The 21,746-nt window shown below is 50.5% G+C and overlaps 1 protein-coding gene across 1 annotated transcript; it reads left to right on the top strand.

Moving 5' to 3' along the window:
• Window positions 1-1,249: 1,249 nt before the first annotated feature.
• Window positions 1,250-21,517, top strand: CHRNB4 (cholinergic receptor nicotinic beta 4 subunit). Its single transcript, XM_007525793.2, has 6 exons — window positions 1,250-1,477; window positions 7,479-7,627; window positions 11,674-11,718; window positions 11,828-11,937; window positions 13,609-14,602; window positions 19,083-21,517. Exons 1-6 carry the CDS (start codon window positions 1,423-1,425, stop codon window positions 19,221-19,223), a joined length of 1,494 nt encoding a protein of 497 aa, XP_007525855.2. The 5' UTR covers window positions 1,250-1,422; the 3' UTR covers window positions 19,224-21,517.
• The last annotated feature ends 229 nt before the right edge of the window (window positions 21,518-21,746 follow it).

Raw genomic sequence — 21,746 nt, 5'->3', positions numbered from 1 at the left:
CTTGGTATTTTTCACTTATTTATTGCTGCAGTTTGGAGAAAAAGGATCCACTCAAACCTAAGCTCCAAACCATCCCAGAGGGAACATCAGTTTCATTTAAACTGTGTTCTTTTTAAAAGATGCCATGTCCATGTCAGATTGTAGCAAAAAAGACATGGGGGGAAATAATAACAGCAAGACAGTCAGGAGAGAAGGTAGCAAAATGTCTTTTCAGGGGTCACTCCCTCCATACCCTGCACTTCCCTCCTTGCTCCTCCAGTCTTAGATTTGCCTACTGGGGTCCAGTCAGGAGAAGCTAGGGAGGGACGTAGAGTGAGAGGAAGAATGTGTGCCCAGGGTTACAGGTCTCTGTCCGGGACTTATTTATTTATTTTTTTTTTTACTAGAGCACTGATCAGTTCTGGTTTATGGTGGTGCAGGAGATTGAACCTGGGACTTTGGATGACTTCTTCAGGGATGAGAATCTCTTTGCATAACCATTATGCTGTCTACTCCCCCACCCCCTTGTTCTTTATTTTTCCCAGAGCACTGCTCAGCTCTGCTTAATGGTGGTGCTGGGGATTGAACCTGGGACGTTAGGGCCTCAGGAATGAGAATCTGTTTGAATAACCATTATGCTATCTCTTTTGCCCTTTGTTATTGGGGAGTTAATGATGTAAAGTACAGTGGTTGACACAAGAGTACAATTTCTCCTCTCCCAGTGATGTGTCTGCAGAACACTCTCACACTGATCTTAGGTCCTGCTCCACCATCATGCACGTGGTGTAGGCACTCTGATATCCAGTTTTGACCAGATCCAGAAATGAGTCTGCTCTAACAACTCACCCCCACCCCTGCCCCAAATCCTAAGGTAACCTTATTGATTCCTAGGCTTACGGAGGACCACCTGGCTGGAGGAGGAGCTGCTGGTTCAGTGCAACACAGCCAACCCCCTGTCTCCCTTTCCCAGCACCCCACTTTCCAAGTGCAGACCCCCAGCAGTATCCACTCCCCAAATTCCACAAGCTTCTCTCTAGCACTTCACCATCCCTAGCATCTGCAGTTCCAGCTGGTTTACAACCTCGGTCCCAACTGTAGAGGACCCCAGCGCATGCCTCAGTTTCCCCCGCTACACAAACCACTTGCAGCCCAAGCAGAAAGGGCGGCAAATAGCTGGGGCAGCCTGGAGGCTAGACCAACGCGCTCCGGGGCCTGAAGCGCCACGCCGGGTCCCGGGGAGGCGGCCCGGCCCCAGCCCAGTGGGCGGAGCTCCCGGAGGTGGCCCGCGGAGCTCGGCGGGGCTTCTCCACCGGGTCCTAGCGCCCCTCTTCCCCGTGCCCGCAGACCTCCAGTTGGACACCAGCGCTGGCTGCTTGCTCCGCTGCCCCGACCGGCTGGTCCACGGCGCTCTTGGCCAAGCTGCCTCCCCGGCCCCAGGGCACCATGAGGAGCGTGCAGCCCCTGGTCCTTTTCGCGCTGCTCGCCCTTTGCGGGCGCGGTGAGTGTTTTTCGTGGGGGGCGGGGTAGGAGGGAGTGGCATCTGGGGCGGGCAGAGTCCGGCTGGACTGGACACAGGTGGGAGGGGGGAGGGGGCAGTGGCCCAAGTGTCCAGGTGGGGCTGAGCCCACCTGTCCGGGCTGTGGGGGGGGGGCAGACCAGGGTGAAAGGGTCTGCCATGCTTGGGCTGCCAGGACCGCCATGGATTCAGAGTGCCTTTGGGCAAGGGTGCTGGGTGACACCAGGACTAGATGACACCCAGCGACTCCCGGGTGAGGCAGGTCCACGAGCTGCGAGGTAGAGATATACTTCTGGGAACAAATCCACCACTTGAAGCGGCTGCCACTTCGCTTCAGAAAGAGGAAAACTTAGAAGGGAAGAAGGCTGCCCTGGGATGCCTGCCTTGCAGTTTGGGGGGTGATCTCCTAGGAAACACTTTTGTGGCACCGCAGCCTCTGGTCACACACACCACCCCGGGGGATCAGAGCTGCATATGTAGGTCCAGCTCGGCTCAGGGAATGCAGAGGGCCAGGCTGGGAAGGGAATACTGGTCAGCCAGCCCTTCCTATACAAGAGTCCATAGGTGGTGAGGAATGCCTTCTTTGGGCCTCAGTTTCCCCATTTGCATGGCCACCTCTTGGTTACTACCCTCTGACCCAAGCTGAGCCTCTGAACCCTCAACACCCTAAAGGTCCCTCTAGGGAAGTAGAACTCTCACCATAGATGCTGTGTGCATTCACTCTTTGATTGTGTGTGTGTGTGTGTGTGTGTGTGTGTGTGTGTGTCCTGACTCTGCCGTAGCTTTCAGGGTAACTCCATGCCAGTCCTTTCCCTGAGCCTCAGTTTCTCCACCTGCTCTATGGGGGTACCTGCATGCTTTGAGACCCAGACTGGGAAGTGTCTAGTGTGGTGTGGCCTTAACTTGGTGCTGGGAGTATCCACATCACAATCACACATTCCTAACTGGACCAAAATCTGCAAATGGGAGTCTAGGAGTCTGCAGTGTTACAAGCATCAAGTGTTACATGATTAGAGAAGCTACTTATAGTATATGGTGAACTCTTTGCAAAAGGTGAAAACCTTTAAGTTGTTGAAAGAAAAAAAAAATCCATGGCTCTGGATATGGCGCAGCATTGTAAAGCACTAGATTTTCAAGCAAGTGACCCTGGGTTCAGTCCCTAGTATCATGTATGGCAGAGTGATTCTTTTAGTTCCATTGCTCTTTCCCTCTCTAGTGAAGTAAATCTTTTAGAAATTTTTTTTATTTATTTGATAGCCAAAAATTGAGAGGAAGAGGAGATAGAGAGAGAAGGAGACAGAGTAACACCTGCAGCACTGCTTCACCACTGTGAAGCTTTCTCCCTGCAGGTGGGGACCAGGGGCTCGAACCCAGGTCCTTGTGCTTTGTAACATGTGCGCTCAACTAGGTGCACCACCACCTGCCCTCCCCCCCTTTAAGATAGAGACAGAGGCAGGAGAGCGAGTGGGAGAGACCATTGCACTGAAGCTTGCTCCAGTGTGGTGGGGGTCTGGACTCAACTCTGGGTCAGGCATATGGCAAGATAGCACACTATCCTAGTCAGCTGTCTTGCCAGCTTGAAACAAATCATCCCTCCCCCTCCACTCTTGGTGGCGGATAATGGTTTACAGTACAGCTGTTAACACATGGGTAGTAGTTTCCCATCTCCCCATGTCTGCGGAACACTCTCTGCTCAGTTTAGGCCCTTTTCCATCATCATGCACCAGGCTCCCAGGGCTCTCTTTACCCCTCTTCTCCTCTTCTTCCCCAGAGTCTCTTACTTTGGTGCAGTACAATACATCATTAAAAAAAATTTTTTTTTAATCTGTAGCTTTAAAAAATATATAGGTGGGGGGAGGGAGAGAGGTGGCACTACTGCTCACTTGCCCTGTGCAAAGATTCAGGCCCAGCCCACCCACACTGAAGGAAGCTTCAGTGCTGTAGTATCATTCACACTCTGTGCCACTCAGCCTCTCCATCTCTATCAAAAAAGAAGAAAAAGAAGTTGACAGAGGACCTAGTGGGGGTTGTATTGTTATATGGGAAACTGGGGAATGCTATGCATGTACAAACTATTGTATTTACTGTTGAATGTGAAACGTTAATTCCCCAATAAAGAAATTAAAAAAAAGAAGAAGAAGACAGAGAGAGTGAAAGAAAGAAGAGGGAGTCGGGCGGTTGCGCAGCGAGTCAAGCGCACGTGGCACCACGCCAAGCGCAAGAACCAGCATAAGAATCCCGGTTCGAGCCCCTGGCTCCCCATCTGCTTCACAGGCGGTGAAGCAGGTCTGCAGGTGTCTATCTTTCTGTCCCCCTCTCCGTCTTCCCCTCCTCTCTCGATTTCTCTCTGTCCTGTCCAACAACAGCAACAACAACAATAATAATAAGCACAACAGTGATAAGACAACAAGGGCAACAAAAGGGGAAAAAATAGTCTCCAGGAGCAGTGGATTTGTGGTGCAGGCACCAAGACCTGGCAATAACCCTGGAGGCAAAAAAAAAAAAAAAAGAAAGAAAGAAAAGAAAAAGAAAAAAGAAAAAAGAAGAACTGGGGAGATGGTTTAGTGGTTATGAAAAAGGCCAGGTGGGGCACACCTGGTTAAGCACACACATTACAGTGCACGAAGACCCAGGTTCAAGCCCCTGGTCCCCACCTGCAGGGGAAAGCTTCACAGTGGTGAAGCAGGGCTGCAGGTCTGTCTCTCTCTCTCTCTCTCTCTCCCTCTCTCCCCCTCTCTCCCTCTCTCTCTTCCTATCTTCCCCTCACCTCTCAATTTTTCTGTCTCTATCCAATAATAAATAAGTATATATATTTTTAAAAAAGAAAGAAAAAGACTCATACCTGAGGGTCCAGAGTTTCAGGTTCAATTCTCAGCACCACCATAAGCCAGAACTGAGCAGTGCAATATTAAAATTAAAAAGCTAGAACTACCTTTTAATAAATATAAACTCAGTTCAGGCCACACACACCATGAAAATCACTGCCTTTCACAAGCCCACTGACCAAGAAAATCCTGTTGACTTTTTACTTTCAGCACTTTGTCATACAAAACAATCAGGGTTATCTTTCCATTTTTCCAGCATGGACTTTGAAATCAGATAGGCTTCTCAAGCTGTGCACACACTCAACATGGCTGAGAATTGGAGGGGTGGCTTCTAGGCTGTTAACCCCATTCTGTTGGGGGTGGGGATGGGGAGCTGGAAGTGGAGGTGGGGGTTCTTCCAGGAAGGCCTGGGAAGAGGTGGTACAGGACACAGCCCACTCCTCATCTGAATCCTTGGGCAGTGACTGACCCCTAGTGGTGGCCTCTCTGTACCTAGAGCTGTGTCCCCAAAGGTTCCAAGCATCCTCAGAGAACACCCCTGTTGACTGGGAGTAAGAGGTCTTATCTGCAGAAAAATTGGAAAGTCTAAGCAGATAAGACTAGAGGACTGGTCCTCAGCCTGGGGCTGGTTTCTGGGGCCAACCAGATGCCCGAGAAGGGAAAGAGGCAGGCCCAGAGGCAAATGGGACATAGCCCCCACTGCCTGCAGAGCAGCCCAGTGTCCTGGGGTAACAGAGATAGAGGACTCAGCCTCCCCCAGTGCCTCAGGGCAGGGCCGGAAAGCTGCACACTCTGACCCCCCCCCCCCATCTCACACTGCCTCAAAGTGACCCCTCCCTTTTCTGAGCTGCTGGCTCAGGTCCCACAGTAGACTAAAGAGGGGCGGTAGCAGGGACCTATACTCTGGACTGGCCTCCAGGTCTACCTTCTGTGGGGGGCTGGAAGTTGGAAGCTGGGCTTGGAACCTAGGCTAAGCATCCCTGGGACCCCCACACACAGCCAGGCGCAGTCTAGGGGAGGGCCGGTAGGCAGCAGGTGTGCTGGGAGCATCATTCACAGGACACTAAATATTGCATCTGCTCCAGATAGGCAGCCAGTTGGAAAGTGCATAGAGCAGGCAGGTCAGCTGTACTCCCAGGGCCTGGGTCAGCCCAGCACCCAGCCAGGAGGCCACCTCAGACTCAGGTCCAGGTGGGAAGAGAGGTAGTCAGAGCCCCAGATCCCTCCCTAGCTAGCACTCCCCACCCCCCACTCCCAGATCCATGTCCCACAGGCTCTCCTGCCCTCACTCTGTTTCCTCTGCACCATGTCTACTCCCTCATTTCTCCCAGCTTTGGGGTTTTCCTGCCCTGGTGCCCCTGACCTGTTTCTCTACTCTCCCTCTTTCTAAGGGGTCCTATCCCTGCTGCCCACACCTGCTATTTCTCCCTGGAGACCCCAGAGTGAGCAAGCTGGCATCCCTGGATCTCCCCTTCAGCCCCAGAATGCAAGGGAGAGGGAAGGAAGACCAGATACCATGTGGCAAGAGATCTGGGATGTGGAGAGGGGCAGCTCTGCACTTGCTGGCCTTGAACTTGACCCTGAACTGAGACTTCTCATTTCAGCTCCAAAGCAGGAGTCCCCCCACTGTCAGCTGGCTACCCCCCCACACACACACACACATTCTTTGACATATCCTGGACATCCTGCTCACCGGGGGCCCAGGTCTGGACCAGGTGGAACCCCAAGCCAGTCTTCTCCCCTTCTCACCTCAGAGCCCCGCAGTCCAGCACCTGCCAACTCACTGAGGTTGTCTGCTCACTGTGTGCTCAGCACACTCAGACTGGACCTCAGAGCTTTCCTGGTCGGTGGCCTAGGGCAGGCCCAAGGCAGAATGGATGTACCCAAATAGAAGTAAGACAGGAAACCTCCCAGATGAGGGAGTCTAGTCAGTGGAGAGTGCCCAGCAGTGTAGGGGAGGAGAAACCAGGTCAGGAAGGAATGTGGGGGGCACAAGGCTGGGCAGCACTCAGCCATGCATGCTGTGGGCAGGGAATGGCCGTGTGAGAACCATGTGGCATGTGGTGACTGGGGCAGAAGGGAGCTGGGGACACTGGGCACGTGGGTGGAGCTGGAGGGTGGAGACAGGAGGACAGACAGACTAGGCTAGCAGAATGGACAGAACTGGGTGCTCACTTGAAGATGCTCAGTTTGGGGACTAGATATGTAAGGTCAAGGTGCTGTCGTCGCTGGAGAGGGCAGGAGGAAGACAGCTGGCACAGGGAATGTAGAAAGGAGCAGTGTCCTGGAGAGATTCAGGTCCATTAGGTGCTGGGTGGCGGTGCACATGGTACAGTGTTCACGGACCCAGGTTCAAGCCCCCAGTTTCTACCTGCAGGGTGTGTGTGTGTGTGTGTGTGTGTGTGTGTGTGTGTGTGTCTCCCTTTCCTCTCAATTTCTTTCTGTCTCTTCAAAAATAAGTGATATTTTGGGGCTTGGGTGGTGGTGCATCTAGTAAAGCACACAGTGCAGTATGCAAGGACCCAGATTCAAGCCCTCATGCCCCACCTACATGGTGGATGTTTCACCTGATAAAGTGCTATAGGTGTCTCTCTTTCTCTCTCTAGCTCCCCTTCCTTCTACCTCTAGCTTCTCTTCTGTCTCAAATTTTTTCTGTCTTTTTTTTTTCTTTTGCCTCCAGGGTTATTGCTGGGGCTCTTGTTGTTGGATAAGACAGAGAGAAATGGAAAGAAGAGGGGAAGACAGAGAGGGAGATAGAAAGACAGACACCTGCAGACCTGCTTCACCACCTGTGAAGCGACTCCCCTGCAGGTGGGGAGCCGGGGGCTCAAACTGGGATCCTTCCGCTGGTCCTTGCACTTCACACCATGTGCACTTAACCCACTGTGCTACTGCCCAGCCCCTTCAATTTTTTTGTCTTTACAAAACAAAAGAAATAAATAAAATAAAGATTCAAGTCTAAGTCCCCAAGGAGAAGCAGGCCTACCAGCTGCTCACTCCACCCACACCTCCCGGGCTGACTACTTCTGAGATCAGACAAGATCAGGCGTGTTCACGGTGGTATGGCTGTAGACCAAGGGTGACTACTTCTAACCCATGGAGTTATCCTGACTCCAGCTGGATGAGCTTCCCTGGTATCTGACTTTATGCTTTTCTAGGGGATGGCCGCATGGCCAATGCTGAGGAGAAACTGATGGACGACCTTCTGAACAAAACCCGATACAACAACCTGATCCGCCCGGCCACCAGCAACACCCAGCTCATCTCCATCCAGCTGCAGCTCTCACTGGCGCAGCTCATCAGTGTGGTAGGTGGGAACAGCTAGCACCTGGGGTTCAAGGCAGGAGGGCAGGTCAGTTCCCAGTGGCCTGGCCAGGTCTTAGGAAAGGGAGCCACCATTTGGCACCCAAGGCAGGGAGCCAGGGGACTTGGGTGTCACTGCCAGCATTGCCTAGTCTTCTGAAGATGCTCCCAGGCAGTTCGTTTGACCTTCCCCAGATTCCTAGGGACCAGGAAATAGTTTACCCTGTAGAATATATGTTGTATGTGTGAGGCCCTTGGGTTTGAGCCTCAGCACATGCAAGGAAGTCATGGACAAGACTGAAGGAGCTTCATGGATGTCGGAGCGGTACTGTGGTATCTCTATATCCTCCATCTCTGTGAAGTAGGCCATCCTTTTGTGCATGCTTGAGGCCTTGAGTTTATTAGTGGGCGCTGAAGAGAGAAGGAGTAATAAGATACTCAATTGAGGACTGGGCGGTAGCACACCAGGTTAAGTGCACATGGTAGAAAGCGCAAGCACCAGCACAAAGATCCCCATTCGAGCCAGCTCCCCACCTGCAGGGGGTCATTTCACAAGTAGTGAAGCAGGTCTGCAGGTGTCTGACTTTCTCCCCCCCCCCTTCTCTGTCTTCCATTCCTCTCTCAGTTTCTCTCTGTTCTATCCAACAGCAACAACAACAACAATGGGAAGGAAAAAAAAAAGAGAGAGAGAGATGCCACCAGGAGCAGTGGATTCATAGTGCAGGCACCTAGCCCCAGCGATAACGCTGGAGTGGGGAAAAATCCACAACAAGGCAAGAAAAAAGAGAAAGGGCTCGGGAGATAGCATAATAGATATGCAAAAGTCTTTCATGCTTGAAGCTCTGAGATCCCAGGTTCAGTTCCCAGCACCACCATAAGCCAGGACTGAACAGTGCTCTGGACACTCTCTCATTAAAATTTTTTTTTTTTTTAAAGAAAAGGAATAAACGGAAAACAGATTGATAGTAGGTTTAAACCCTGGTATAGCTGTTAACTCCATTAAGTGTAGATAGTCTAAATAGCCTAATTAAGAAAAAGCAATTGTAATGTGTGCACTTAACCAGGTGTGCCACCACCTGGCCCGAAGCGAAAGCAATTGGTATGTATCCTTCTCTTACCTTGTCCTACCTACCTCCCAACAACCTGGAATGTGGATATAATAGCTGGAGCTCCAGCAGTCATCTTGAACCATACAGATTTAAGCCACATTCTAGGTGTGGTAGAGACAAACACTGGCAGGACCCTAGGCTCCTAAATATTTTATAGATCAAAAACACCCTATGTGTTAGAGTTTGGAGAGAGATTTATTTTATTTCTTTATTTTTTAATATATCAATGATCCCAAACATATATATATATATATTTATAGTTTTAATTATCTTTATTTATTTGATAGAGACAGCTAGAAATTGAGAGGGAAGGGGGAGATAGAGAAGTAGAGAGACAGACACCTGCAGCACTGCTTCACCACTCGTAAAGATTTTCCCCTGGTCCTTGCACATTGTAACATGTGCACTCAACCAGGTGCACCACCATACTGTCCCCAAGTATATATATATATATATATATATTTAAATATTTTATTTATTTATTTATTCCCTTTTGTTGCCCTTGTTGTCTTATTGTTGTAGTTATTATTATTGTTGTCATTGTTGGATAGGACAGAGAGAAATGGAGAGAGGAGGGGAAGACAGAGAGGAGGAGAGAAAGATAGACACCTGCAGACCTGCTTCACCGCCTGTGAAGCAACTCCCCTGCAGGTGGGGAGCCGGGGTTCGAACCGGGATCCTTATGCCGGTCCTTGTGCCCCAGGTATATATTTTTAATATTAATTTTTTATTATTTTTAATTTGACAGAACAGATAATTTATGAGAGAAGAGGAGATAGAGGAGATAGAGAGGGAGAGAGACACACACATACCTGCAGTCCTGCTTCTCCACTCATGAAGCTCCCCCTGTAGGTGGGGACTAGGGGGTTTGAACCTGGATCCTTGCTCATGGTAGTATGTGTGCTCAGCCAGGTAGATCATCACCTGGCTCCAAAATGTATTTTATTTAATCCAGTTACTCTGTTACTCTATTACTCTTGATTTGATACTGGCTGCTAGACTAATTGAGGCTTTAGCAAAGGCTGAAGAAAATGTAAAGGTATGAAAACCCATCTTACTGGGAGTCGGGCGGTAGCGCAGTGGGTTAAGCGCACATGGCACAAAGTGCAAGGTCCGGCGTAAGGATCCCGGTTCGAGCCCCCGGCTCCCCACCTGCAGGGGAGTCACTTCACAGGCGGTGAAGCATGTCTGCAGGTGTCTGTCTTTCTCTCCCCCTTTCTGTCTTCCCTTCTCTCCATTTCTCTCTGTCCTATCCAACAACAACAGCTATGACAACAATAACTACTACAACAAGCACGACAACAGGGGGCAACAAAATGGGAAAAATAGCCTCCAGGAGCTGTGGATTCATAGTGTCCCAGCAATAACCCTGGAGGCAAACAAAAAAAAAGAGAAAAGAAAAGAAAGAAAAGAAAAGAAAGAGAAAAATCTATGAAATAAAAATAAAGAAAAGAAAACCCAGCTTCCAGATTGAGCAGAGGATTCTAGGAGTTATCCTGGTGAGGAAGAGGCAGGCGGTATGGTGCAGACAAATTTAGAGAAGGGGCAAGGACCCAGGTTCAAGTCCCTGGTCCCCACCTGCAGGGGCAAAGCTTCATGAGTGGTAAAGCAGGGGTACAGGTGTCTCTCTGTCTCTCTCCCTCTCTGGCTCCCTCTCCCCTCTCAATTTCGGTCTCTAGCCAATAATAAATACTATTTAAAAAAAAAGAAAGAAAGAAATGAGAAGGGGTTGGGGTGAGAATAAGGAGGCAGGGAAGGGGATAGGAGGCTGAGGCAGCAGGCCCTGTAGATCCTGTGAAGCAATCAGCTCTCTAGTCTAATGTGAAGGAAACCCCCAGAGTGACCTCAGCAGGGATAGGATTGTGAGTGAGTGAGTGAGTGAGTGAGTGAGTGAGTGAGTGAGTGAGTGAGTATGTGTAAAGTATGTGTGAAGTGTGTGTCAATGTGTGAAGGGTGTGTGTGTGAATGTGTGAGTGTGTGAGGAATGTGGGACATGCATAAGTGAATTTGTGGAGTGTGTGTGCGCGCATGCGCACACTTAAGTTTGCGACAGTGAGTGTCGGGCAGGATGAACACTGACCAGTTGGGAGAGTCTTACAGGGAGTATCCCAAGTGAAGGATGGATTACAGGGGCCTGGATTCAAGTCCTAAGATTCCTGTGTTCTTGCTCAACTACTTCTTTTTTTTTAATATTTACTTATTCCCTTTTGTTGCCCTTGTTTTATTGTTGCGGTTGTTGTTGTTGTTGTTGTTGATGGCTCAATTACTTCTTAAGTGCCTGCCATGTCTCAGATGCTCCAAGGAGTTTGGGTTCTAGCAGGAGGTGGAGCCCACACACATAAATAGATGGTGTCTATGGATAAAAGACGGAGGAGGTGGGGGTACTTTTGCAGGAAGACCTCTCTGATCAGATGGGATTTCTAACACCTAAAGAGAGTGAAGAAGTCAGCTGTGCAGGTTTCCAGAGTACAGGAGCAAGGAGACAGGTGTGACTGAGCAGATGAGCTCTAAGGAGAACCTTGAGGTGAGCCTCCAGCGTTAACAGGGAGAGAAAGGGTGCGGCTTGGGCTTTTGCTCCAGATGAGATCAGGAGGAATGGAGGTCTTACAGTGGACACCTGGCTGCTTTGGAAAAAGCACAAACTACAGGCGGCTAGAGCCAAACAGGCTGGTGACAAGGCTACCGTGGTGACGCTGCTGATGGTGGCAGCAGAGACCACGAGAAGCAGACAAACTTGAGATGCAGGACTTGCTGACAGACTGGTTCTGACCAGCCCCCAGGTTACAGGCTGACTGACATGCAGAGGGTATGAAATGCTTTTAAGCGACCCAAGGGCTGTTGGGTGACAGCTGGCCACATGGGGTTAGAGCTCAGAGTGTTTCTGGTGAAGCCAACGGGCTCTTCCTATGTGGTGGCCTGACAGCCCCGCTTCCCTTCCCAGAATGAGCGAGAGCAGATCATGACCACCAACGTCTGGCTGAAACAGGTAAGTACCCACAGGGTCCCCAGCCCAGGAGGCCTTTCCCCCAGGGCAGCCCTTTGGTGGCCTGGGGCTGACAAGTGACTAAGTGACATAGTCTTGCCCATTCACTCAGGAATGGACTGACTACCGCCTGGCATGGAATAGCTCCCGCTACGAGGGTGTCAACATCTTGAGGATCCCTGCAAACCGCATCTGGCTGCCTGACATTGTGCTCTACAATAAGTGAGTGTGAGGACAGGTCCTCTTGCCCGAGCCCATCCCTGGGGCCCTCTCTGTCACCTACACTTCAAAGCCCACAGGGTGCAAGAGGAGTTGGAGCTGAGCCAACTAAGTTACTGGTGGGAGATGGAGCCGGGGATGGCGGGCTGTCAGCTCACTCAGTACAGCTGGGAGCAGGACCAGTGTCTAACCCTAACACCATGGTTTTTGTTTGTTTGCTTTTGTTTTTGTCTCTTTGTCAGTGCTGGGTACTGGTATTCCTAAATCACTATGTCCAAATAGCTGCTTTTTTTTTTCTCCCAATTTAATAGAATAGAGAGAAACTAAGGTTGGGGGGGATACCTGCAGCACTGCTTCACTGCTCATGCAGCTTTACCTCTATAGGCAGGGACCAGAAATTTGAACCCAGGTCCTTGTGCATGGTAATGCGCGTGCTCAAACAGGTGTGCCACCACCCAGCCCCCAGATCCAAATATATTAGAAAGGTGGGGAGAGCTGCAAAAAAACCCTTCTTGCAGGAGTCAGAAGTCACTTCAGATTTCAGGACGGGGTAGATAGCATAATGGTTATACAAACAGATTCTCATGCCTGAGGCTCCAAAGTCCCAGGTTCAATCCTCAGCACCACCATAAGCCAGAGATGAGCAGTGCTCTGTTTTTTTTTTTTTTTAAAAGATGATTTCAGCAGATGCTTGAAAAGATCACAAGTGTAAGATCTAGACACAAATCTCAGTGGTACTATTTGCCAGTTTTCTGTCCTTAGAGAAGTCACTAAACTTTCCCTGAGCCTTTGTTTCTCTGTCTGTAAAATGGAGATATAGTAAATCTCACTGGACTGTCCCTGGTGAGGCTTAAATGAGTTAAAGCAACAGCCAGGGAGGTAGCATAGTGGCTTAGAGCACTGGAGTTCAAAGTATGAGGTCCCAAGTTTGATCCCTAGCACCGCATGTCCTGGAGTGATGCTCTGGTTTTCCCTCTCTTTCCCCTCCTTCTCTCTCATGCTGAGAATTAATTTTTGAAATGAGATGTAGCAGATGAGACCTTCTGGTTGCTCTGTGGGGCTGTTTGCCTCACTGGTGCCAAATGAAACAGGTGTTTTGTTTTGCCATCCTTGTTGCGTGGGGCCCAGTGCCTACGTGAATCTACCACTGTATTTCAGTAGTCATTTCCTTTTCTCTTGTTTGATAGAGGGTAAGAGAAAGATAGGAGAGATTCCTGCAGCACTGCTCCACCTTCTCATGAAGCTTCTCCTTGTAGGTGGGAACCTGAGGCTTGAACCTGGTGCCTTGCCCATAATAATGTGTACATCACTGCCCAGCTCCAAAGCAGCTCTTTTCAGTGAGGGTATGGGGTGGGAACAGAAGAGAAAAATGATCCTGGGGGCCGACTGGTGGCACACCTAGGAGGGTGCACACATTATTATGGGCAAGGATCCAGGTTCAGGCCTCCCTCTGGTGGCGCAGTGAAACAATGCTGCAAGTATCTCTCTCTTCCTCTATATTTCCCCACTTCCACCTCAATTTCTCTCGATCTCTCCAAACTAAATCAATAACTATTAGAAAGGAAGAAAGGAAGGAGGGAGAGAGGGAGGGAGGGAAAGAAGGGTGGGTCCTAAAGGATTGGCTGGTAAGTTCCCACAGTTCCTGATCTCCCCACCTCATGCCTCCTATGCCAGTGCCGATGGGACCTACGAGGTGTCCCTCTATACCAACGTGGTGGTCCGCTCCAATGGCAGCCTCATGTGGCTGCCCCCCGCTATCTACAAGAGCGCCTGCAAGATCGAGGTGAAGCACTTCCCTTTCGACCAGCAGAACTGCACCCTCAAATTCCGCTCCTGGACCTATGACCACACGGAGATCGACATGGTCCTCAAGTCCCCCACGGCCAGCATGGATGACTTCACACCCAGCGGCGAGTGGGACATCGTGGCACTGCCGGGGCGGAGGACGGTGAACCCACAGGACCCCAGTTACGTGGACGTGACCTACGACTTCATCATCAAGCGCAAACCGCTCTTCTACACCATCAACCTCATCATCCCCTGCGTGCTCATCACCTCGCTGGCCATCCTGGTGTTCTACCTGCCGTCCGACTGCGGGGAGAAGATGACGCTGTGCATCTCCGTGCTGCTGGCGCTCACCGTCTTCCTGCTGCTCATCTCCAAGATCGTACCGCCCACCTCGCTCGACGTACCCCTCATCGGCAAGTACCTCATGTTCACCATGGTGCTGGTTACCTTCTCCATCGTCACCAGCGTCTGTGTGCTTAATGTGCACCACCGCTCGCCCAGCACCCACACCATGGCACCCTGGGTTAAGCGCTGCTTCCTGCACAAGCTGCCCACCTTCCTCTTCATGAAGCGCCCAGACAGCAGCCCCACCACAGCCCCAAAGCCCAGCCAGTGCCGACCCGCCAGATCGGAGGCTGCCTCCACTGCGGGCACTGCTGCCACCTCAGCTGTGGGCTGTGCCACCTCCCCCAACCTCTATGGGAACTCCATGTACTTCATGAACCCCACCTCTAAGTCCCTAGCTGGCTCTGATCCAGTTGGGGTCCCCCGGGATTTCCGGCTGAGGTCTTCTGGAAGATTTCAGCAGGACGTGCAGGAGGCTCTGGATGGTGTCAGCTTCATCGCCCAGCACATGAAGAGTGATGACCAGGACCAGAGTGTAAGTTGCCAGCCTAGCCCCCATGGGGGACAAGAGGGAGGCAGGGACTTCCGTAATGTGACCAGTCACCTATCACCTGCAGCTAATTCACCTGAGAGCAGGGCTCTCCAGCTCTGCTCAAATACAGGACCAAAGCTGAAAAGATCATCAAATAACTTGACACATGGGGGTGGGGGGGGGATCCCGGTGGTCTGTGTTATTTGATTTTTGGATTCCCCAAAGGCAAATCCTCAGAGGAGAACCTGGAGAAGAATCATTCCTTTGAGCATTGATCCTAGGAAACACAGAGAGGAAGTAGGGCAAGTAGGGAAAAGGAAGGAAGCCAGTGTGAATATTAGTGAGCAGGGGAGTGTGGGCAGGATACAGGGACCAGCCCAGAACCAGAGTGGGTGGGAGGCAGGCATTTCCCATCAGCCCCCTACCTCCATGGCTGAAGGGAGCCCCAGGGCACTAGCTCCCTTGCTCTTCTGGGCAGTTCTGGCTGAGCAGGGAGCAAGCACATAAGAGCTGCAGAAGGCCCCAGGGCAGGGGAGAGAGGCACCGCCTGTGAGAGGCTAGAAATAACCTCTGCAGCTTCCAGGAATGGCGGGAGCCAGGCAGCACAGGTGTCGGGGCTCCAGTCGACATTTACAGACTTATGGGGTGGAGAAGCAGCAGTCAAAGCACGATTGCTACCAGGATTATAAGGGCTCAAGTCAGGAGGCTGCGGTTACTGGGTGTTTAAGTCATAAGGTTGTTTTCACAAGACAAGGCAATGAGTGTCACATTCAGACGTCCCAGACAAACAGCATCTGAAAGGACAATTTTGTCCTAACAGAACACAGGTTTTGATAGCCACAGTAAGAGAGTGTCTCTTTCTCTCTGTCTCTGAGACACATACACACACGCACACACATGCACACACGCACACACGCAGCAGAACAAGCTTCACAGACTTCTGAATGTTCTTGTTTCAACACCTTTTGAAAGAGGATATCTTCGGAACCCAGAGCTGCTGAGAGAAGAGAACAGCTACTGCTTCCCTCCTGAGCTTCCTCCCCACCAGCCCCAACTGTCGCCTCCAGAGGGAACTTTAGGATTCCATTAGTTAGCAGGGAGGGGAAGAATGAGCCCGAACACCTACCACATCCCGTGGGGGTGGGGGTGGGGGTGGGGGCGGGGGTAGAAGTGGGGGTGGAAGCAAGAGCTGCGGGCAAACAGAATGTAGCACCTGAGCTCGGAGCTCTCACACTCTGCCTCCTCAGACTGTGTTCTTGCCTCAGGGCCATGGCCTCCACTGGAGGCTGGTTAGAAATGAAGTGTTCAGGCCTCAGCTGGACCTGTGGACTCAGAATCTGTGTTTTTACCAATTCACAGAAGAGTCCCAGCCACATTCCAGTTTGAGAAGCACAACCATACAGGACCCTCAGATTTCACTTTCTAGAAAATCTCCACTCGATGATTCTCCTTCCAGTTTAAAGCCAGTCAGGCAGGACAGGAAGATAGCTCACCAGGTAGGGTGCATGCCTTGCCTCTTGTGTGGCCATGCACATAGTCCAAGGACAAACTCTGACACTTGAGGGGGTGTCTCAGCTGTGGGGGAAGAAGCTGTGGTGCTGGGGTATCTCTTCTACTCTCTCTGTTTCCATATTGGAAAATTGCTTTAAAAATTATCTTTATTTGTTTATTGGATAGAGACAGAAATTGAGAGGGAAGAGGGTGATAGAGAGGGAGAGAAACAGAGAGACACCTGCAGCACTGCTTCACCACTCACAAAGCTTTCCCCCTGCAGGTGAGGGCCAGGGGCTCGAACACAGGTCCTTGTGTACTGTCATGTGTACGTTCAACCAGGTGTGCCACCACCCCAGCCCCCTGAAAATTTTAAAAAGTATGAAAAAGTCAGCCCGTAAGCAGTGATAAATGAATTAATCAATATAGATAATAATGCTATCCCATACAAAGAGACTTTCATGCCTGAGGCTCTCAAGTCCCAGGTTCAGTCCCCCACACCACCATAAGCCAGAGCTGAGAAGGGATATGGTAATACATAAATAAATAAATATGTTTTTTTTTAAATAAATAAACAATAAAGGGTGGGGTATAGCATAATGGTTATGCAAAAAAGATAATAATGCTATCCCACATTCACCTAATTTACTGACTCCCCAATGTTAACCTGAATCCTGGGACCCCCTAGGATAAAGAGAAACAAACCATTTGGATAACTTTTCAAAATATTTATTTTTTGGGGGGGCGCCTATTGTGAGTTAGCAGCTAGGATTTGTCTGTGATGGGGATTGTCCAAAAGCTGTGTGGTAAACCAGGCCCCTCCCCAGCCCGTGGCCAAACAGGTCAGCACATCCCTAGCTGAGTAGCCCCACCTGAGCTCTCTCTTCTGGAGAGGTGTCCCCTACTAAGTCAGTTAATCAAGAGCCTCTGGAAGGAGGGATCTGGCAGGCGCGCCCATCAGCTCCCAGACCAGTGTTGTGAACTCTGACCCCCAGGATGTGCTCTGCCAGGCCTGCGCAGTGACTGCTCACCTACCCAGGGAGCATGTGGAGTGGCTACACTCGAACCCTTTTCACCTGTGGGGAAAGCAGGCCTCAGAGGATCGCTGACTTGTGTGGGACACACAACTGGCTCAGGGCAGTGCCACCAATCTTTCTAGATCTTTCTGATGGTTTCGGAACTGTCTCCTCCTTAGTGTCTCACCCTATACTGACCCATGGCGGGCTTGCTGGCTGGCAGATTCTCTCAGGCCAGCTGGGAAAAGCAGCTTTCCCCCTTTCTCCCTTTCTCCTGAGCCAGAGTCTGATCTCTCCTAAGCTGGCTCAAGCAGCATTTCTTATCTCCAGCACTTTCACCCTCCCTAGTGATTAGCCATCCACTATAAATAGCACAGGAAAGTAAAAAAAAGAGGGGAGAAGACACATACACACACGCACACATTTGAGATTAGGTCTTTGCATTTTAGGGACAGGTGACAGTTGTTTTGGGGGGTGGGTGAGGTAGGGGGGCTGGAGTGCAGGTACACACCACTGATGGGCACGAAAACACTGGGTCTCGGGGGCCAGGCGGTTAAGCGTACAAGGCACAAAGATTAATGACAATTCCGGTTCGAGCCCCTGGCTCCCCACCTACAGGGGAGGGTCTCACAAGCGGTGAAGCAGGTCTGCAGGTGTCTATCTTTCTCTCTCCCTGTCTGTCTTCCCCTCCTCTCTCGATTTCTCTGTCCTATCCAACAACAACGACAACAATAATAAAAACAGCAACAGTGAACAAGGGCAACAAAAAGGGGGAAATGGCCTCCAGGAGCAGTGGATTTGTAGTGCAGGGACTGAGCCCCAACTATAACCCTCGAGGCAAAAACAAACAAATAAACAAACAAATGAAAAAAAACCTGGATCTCCGATGTCAACCTTTCCAGGCCACAGTTGCCCCTATTTCCCAACTCCAGAGCCTCTGCTGAGCCCATCTGGGACTTGGGGAACCCCGAGGGGCCAGGCTTCTGGGGGCACCTACCCCTTACCTGAGGAGTAGGCAGGGAACCTCTAGGTATCAGCTGGGCTCTTGTCAACGCTTTACCCCACACCTGGCTCTGAGAAGAGAGAAAAAGAAGATGCAGCAGGAGGAAGCCGGGTCTTAATTACAGGGCTGGCCAACACGGTCAGAATTAGCCAGTGAAGCAGCAGGAATTCCAGGGGTCCTGCCTACTGAGCTCCAAGAACCCCAAACCTTCTTGAGAGAGGAACTTGGGCAGGGACTTGGGGTGAATACGGGAGAAGGGGATAAGCCTCAGGCTTCCTCCCCCTTGTTTAGGTTCAGTTTTTTTAAACATATATTTTATAAACTTTATTTGATAGGACAGAGAGAAATTAAGAGAGAAGGAGGATAGAGAGGGAGAGAAAGAGGGCCATGCGGTGGCACACCTAACCAGGTGCACAAATTACCAAGCACAGGGACCTGGGTTCTAGCCCCCACTCCCCACCTACAGGGGGTCTGCTTCATGAGTGGTGAAGCAGGTCTGCAGGTGTCTATCTTTCACTCCTTCTCTCTGTCTCCCTGTTCTTTCAATTTCTTTCTGCTAATATATATATATATATATATATATATATATATATATATATATATATATATATATTAGAAAGAGAAAAAGAAGTCACCAGGAGCAGTGCTGGCTGGCACTGAGCCCCAGCAATATCCCTGGTAGCAATTTAAAAAGAGAGAGAGAGAGAAGGAGAGATAACTGCAGCACTGCATCACCTTTCTTGAAGCTTTCCCCCTGAAAGAGGGGACAGGAGGCTTGAACCTGGGTCCTTGCACATTAGGTGAGCCACTGCCCGACTCCCCTAAGATCAGGTTTGAGAATGAAGGAGTCGAGAAACCCCATCCTCCCCAAGTCATGTAGGGCCAGTGCAGTCCCCAGGGCCCAGCTGGGAGGGGCAGGAAGCAGGGTATGACAGACAGGCCGCCTGTAATTCCTACCTCTGTCTGCCCACAGGTGGTCGAAGACTGGAAGTACGTGGCCATGGTGGTGGACCGGCTGTTCCTGTGGGTGTTTGTGGTGGTGTGTGTACTCGGCACCATGGGGCTCTTCCTGCCTCCCCTCTTCCAGACCCACACACCTCCCAAGGGACAATAGGTTTTCTCCTGTATCTAGGGCCCCCCCCCCCCCAGGGCTGGGGGTGAGATGAAGCAAGCAGCTGAGTGGGACTGGGTCACTGGCTGCAGACTCCTAATAGATGGGAGATGGCAGCCACAGAGTGTTACAGAGGGGCGAACATGAGCTGGGGCCTGAGCTGGGCTCTGGGGAGGCTTCAGAGGGGACTCGGGAGGGTCCTGGCACAGGGGTCTGCACAGCTTGATTCTGGCCTGTCTTTTCCTTGCAGCCAGTGCTGGTGACAAAGTGGCCTAGCCTTACACACACACACACACACACACACACACACACACACACACACACACACACACACACACACACACACATACACACGCTTGTCCTTGATTCTGGCCTGTCCTTTACCCAAACCTCAAACCGCAGCACCTCCCTCCCAATCTCTCCCCTGGCTACAACACTCAGGGCTCTGCTCCAATCCATTCCAATACCACCTCCTTCAAGAGGTCTTCCCAGCCACGATTTTCAGACATTCTGTCCCACTCTGAAGCCCCCTCCCCGGAGCAGCCGAGGCCCGAGGGTCTTGTGTGGTGGTGTGGTAACTGTCCCTAGCATGAACTCTGTGGCAGCAGGCTCCCCAGCCTTCCTGCTCCTTTACTGCAGGTCTTGAAACCCAGACAGAGGTGCTCAATAAATGTTGAGTGAATGTTTGTTGGATGGCTCCTAATTATTCAAACTCAGATGCCGCATGCGCAGGCAGCTAGCTCTCTGTGGTCCTCCCGCATGCCTGTCTCCATCCTCACATAGCACGGTCCTAGTTGAGTTCTGTTTCGCGTCATAGCTGGGTCCCGAGGTCTCCCTCACAGCCTGACTCTGCACACCCCCACCCCACATGCCTCTGGCTGACTCTTGCACAGTGTCCTGTATGTAATAGTCATACAAAATACTTGTGATCTTTTTTTTTTTTTACTTCTTTTTGTTGTTATTATTTTTTTTTATTGCTACCGGGGTTATTACTGGAGCTTGGTGCCAACACTATGAATCCACCACTCCCGGAAGCCATTTTTTCCTTTCTATTTTATTTGACAGGATAGAGAAATTGAGAGGGGAGGGGAGATAGGGAGAAAGAAAGAGAGACACTTGCAGACCTACTTCACTGTTCGTAAAGCTTCTCCCTGCAGGTGGTGAGCAGTGCCTCAAACCTTGGTCCTTGTGCATGGCAACTGCTGAGCTCAACTAGGTGTGCCCATGATTCCCCCTCCTCCTACCCTGCATTTCATGTTTATGGATTTAACTAACCTGGGGATGTCTGCTGAGTGAATCTGTACTGAAAACAAGGATACTGGATGACTGAAAATTCAGAGACATCCCGAGGCCCCAGCCCCACCCTTGTTTAAGTGGCAGCTGCACTATGGCCACATCTAACATATTTTGGTTACTGAGTTGCATCAAAAACGTCAAAGTCTTGGGCTGGGGAGACTGTTATGCCTGAAGTTCAAAGGTCCCAGGTTCAGTCCTCAGTACCACCATAAACCGGAGCTGAACAATGCTCTGGTCTTTCTCTCTGTATCTCTCTCCCACTAAAATGAAGTAAAAGATTTTTTTTAATCATCACTTTAGGGAGAGATAGCATAAGGGTTACACAAAGATTCTCATGCCTGAAGCTCCAGAATCCCAGATGCAGTCCCCCACACCACCATAAGCCAGAGCCGATCAGTACTCTGGTAAAATAAAATAAAATAAAATTTGAAAATCATCATTTAGGGCCCGGGTGGTGACACACCCGATTAAGCACACATATAACCAAGTGCAAGGACCTGAGTTTGAGACCCTGCTCCCCACCTGCAGGGGGTTTGCTTCACTAGCTGTGAAGCAGGTCTGCAGATGTCTATCTCTCCAGCTCCCCATCTTCTCTTAATTTCTCTATGTCCTATCTAATATCAATTAGAAAGAAATAAATTATCACTTAAAAAATAAAAAATTTAGTCAACAACTTGTTCTGCTTTATATCTTAACTCTTTTTTAGTCACCAGGTTCCAAATGCTATCATAATGACAACCAGACGACCCCACCAATGTGTCCTGGAGCCCTGCCTCTCCAGATACCTACCCTACTAGGGAAAGAGAGAGACAGGCTGGGAGTATGGATCGACCAGTCAACGCCCGTGTTCAGCGGGGAAGCAATTACAGAAGCCAGACCTTCCACCTGCTGCAACCCACAATGACCCTGGGTCCATACTCCCAGAGGGATAGAGAATGGGAAAGCTATCAGGGGAGGGGATGGGATACGGAGTTCTGGTGGTGGGAAATTTTGTGGACTAATGCCCCTCTTATCCTATGGTCTTGTCAATATTTCCATTTTATAAATAAAAATTAAAAAAAAAAACTTAAGGTCTTCCTTGTTCTGAGGGTGACCTCGTGGTCCCAGCTCCTGGGTGGGGGACTGACGCTCATTAAGTAAGCAGCCAGGGATAAATATCCAGCCGCTGTGGAACTTTCAGGACCTGCGGGGCTGCTGCCTGCACCTGGCACGAGGCACGAGGGGGCGTGC

This window comes from Erinaceus europaeus, chromosome 16 (assembly GCF_950295315.1).
Source record: "Erinaceus europaeus chromosome 16, mEriEur2.1, whole genome shotgun sequence".
NCBI classification, from domain to species: Eukaryota; Metazoa; Chordata; class Mammalia; order Eulipotyphla; family Erinaceidae; genus Erinaceus; species Erinaceus europaeus.
The sequence above is the reverse complement of the archived record's forward strand: the minus strand, read 5'-3'. Positions and strand labels throughout refer to the sequence as shown.

What these genes read in the sequence shown, in the direction of transcription:
- CHRNB4 (XM_007525793.2), top strand. Translation starts at nt 1,423, where the DNA reads ATGAGGAGCGTGCAGCCCCTGGTCCTTTTCGCGCTGCTCGCCCTTTGC. An exon ending in TGGCGCAGCTCATCAGTGTG is followed by an intron (nt 7,628 to 11,673) that starts GTAGGTGGGAAC and finishes TTCCCTTCCCAG; the next exon opens with AATGAGCGAGAGCAGATCAT. An exon ending in CCAACGTCTGGCTGAAACAG is followed by an intron (nt 11,719 to 11,827) that starts GTAAGTACCCAC and finishes CCATTCACTCAG; the next exon opens with GAATGGACTGACTACCGCCT.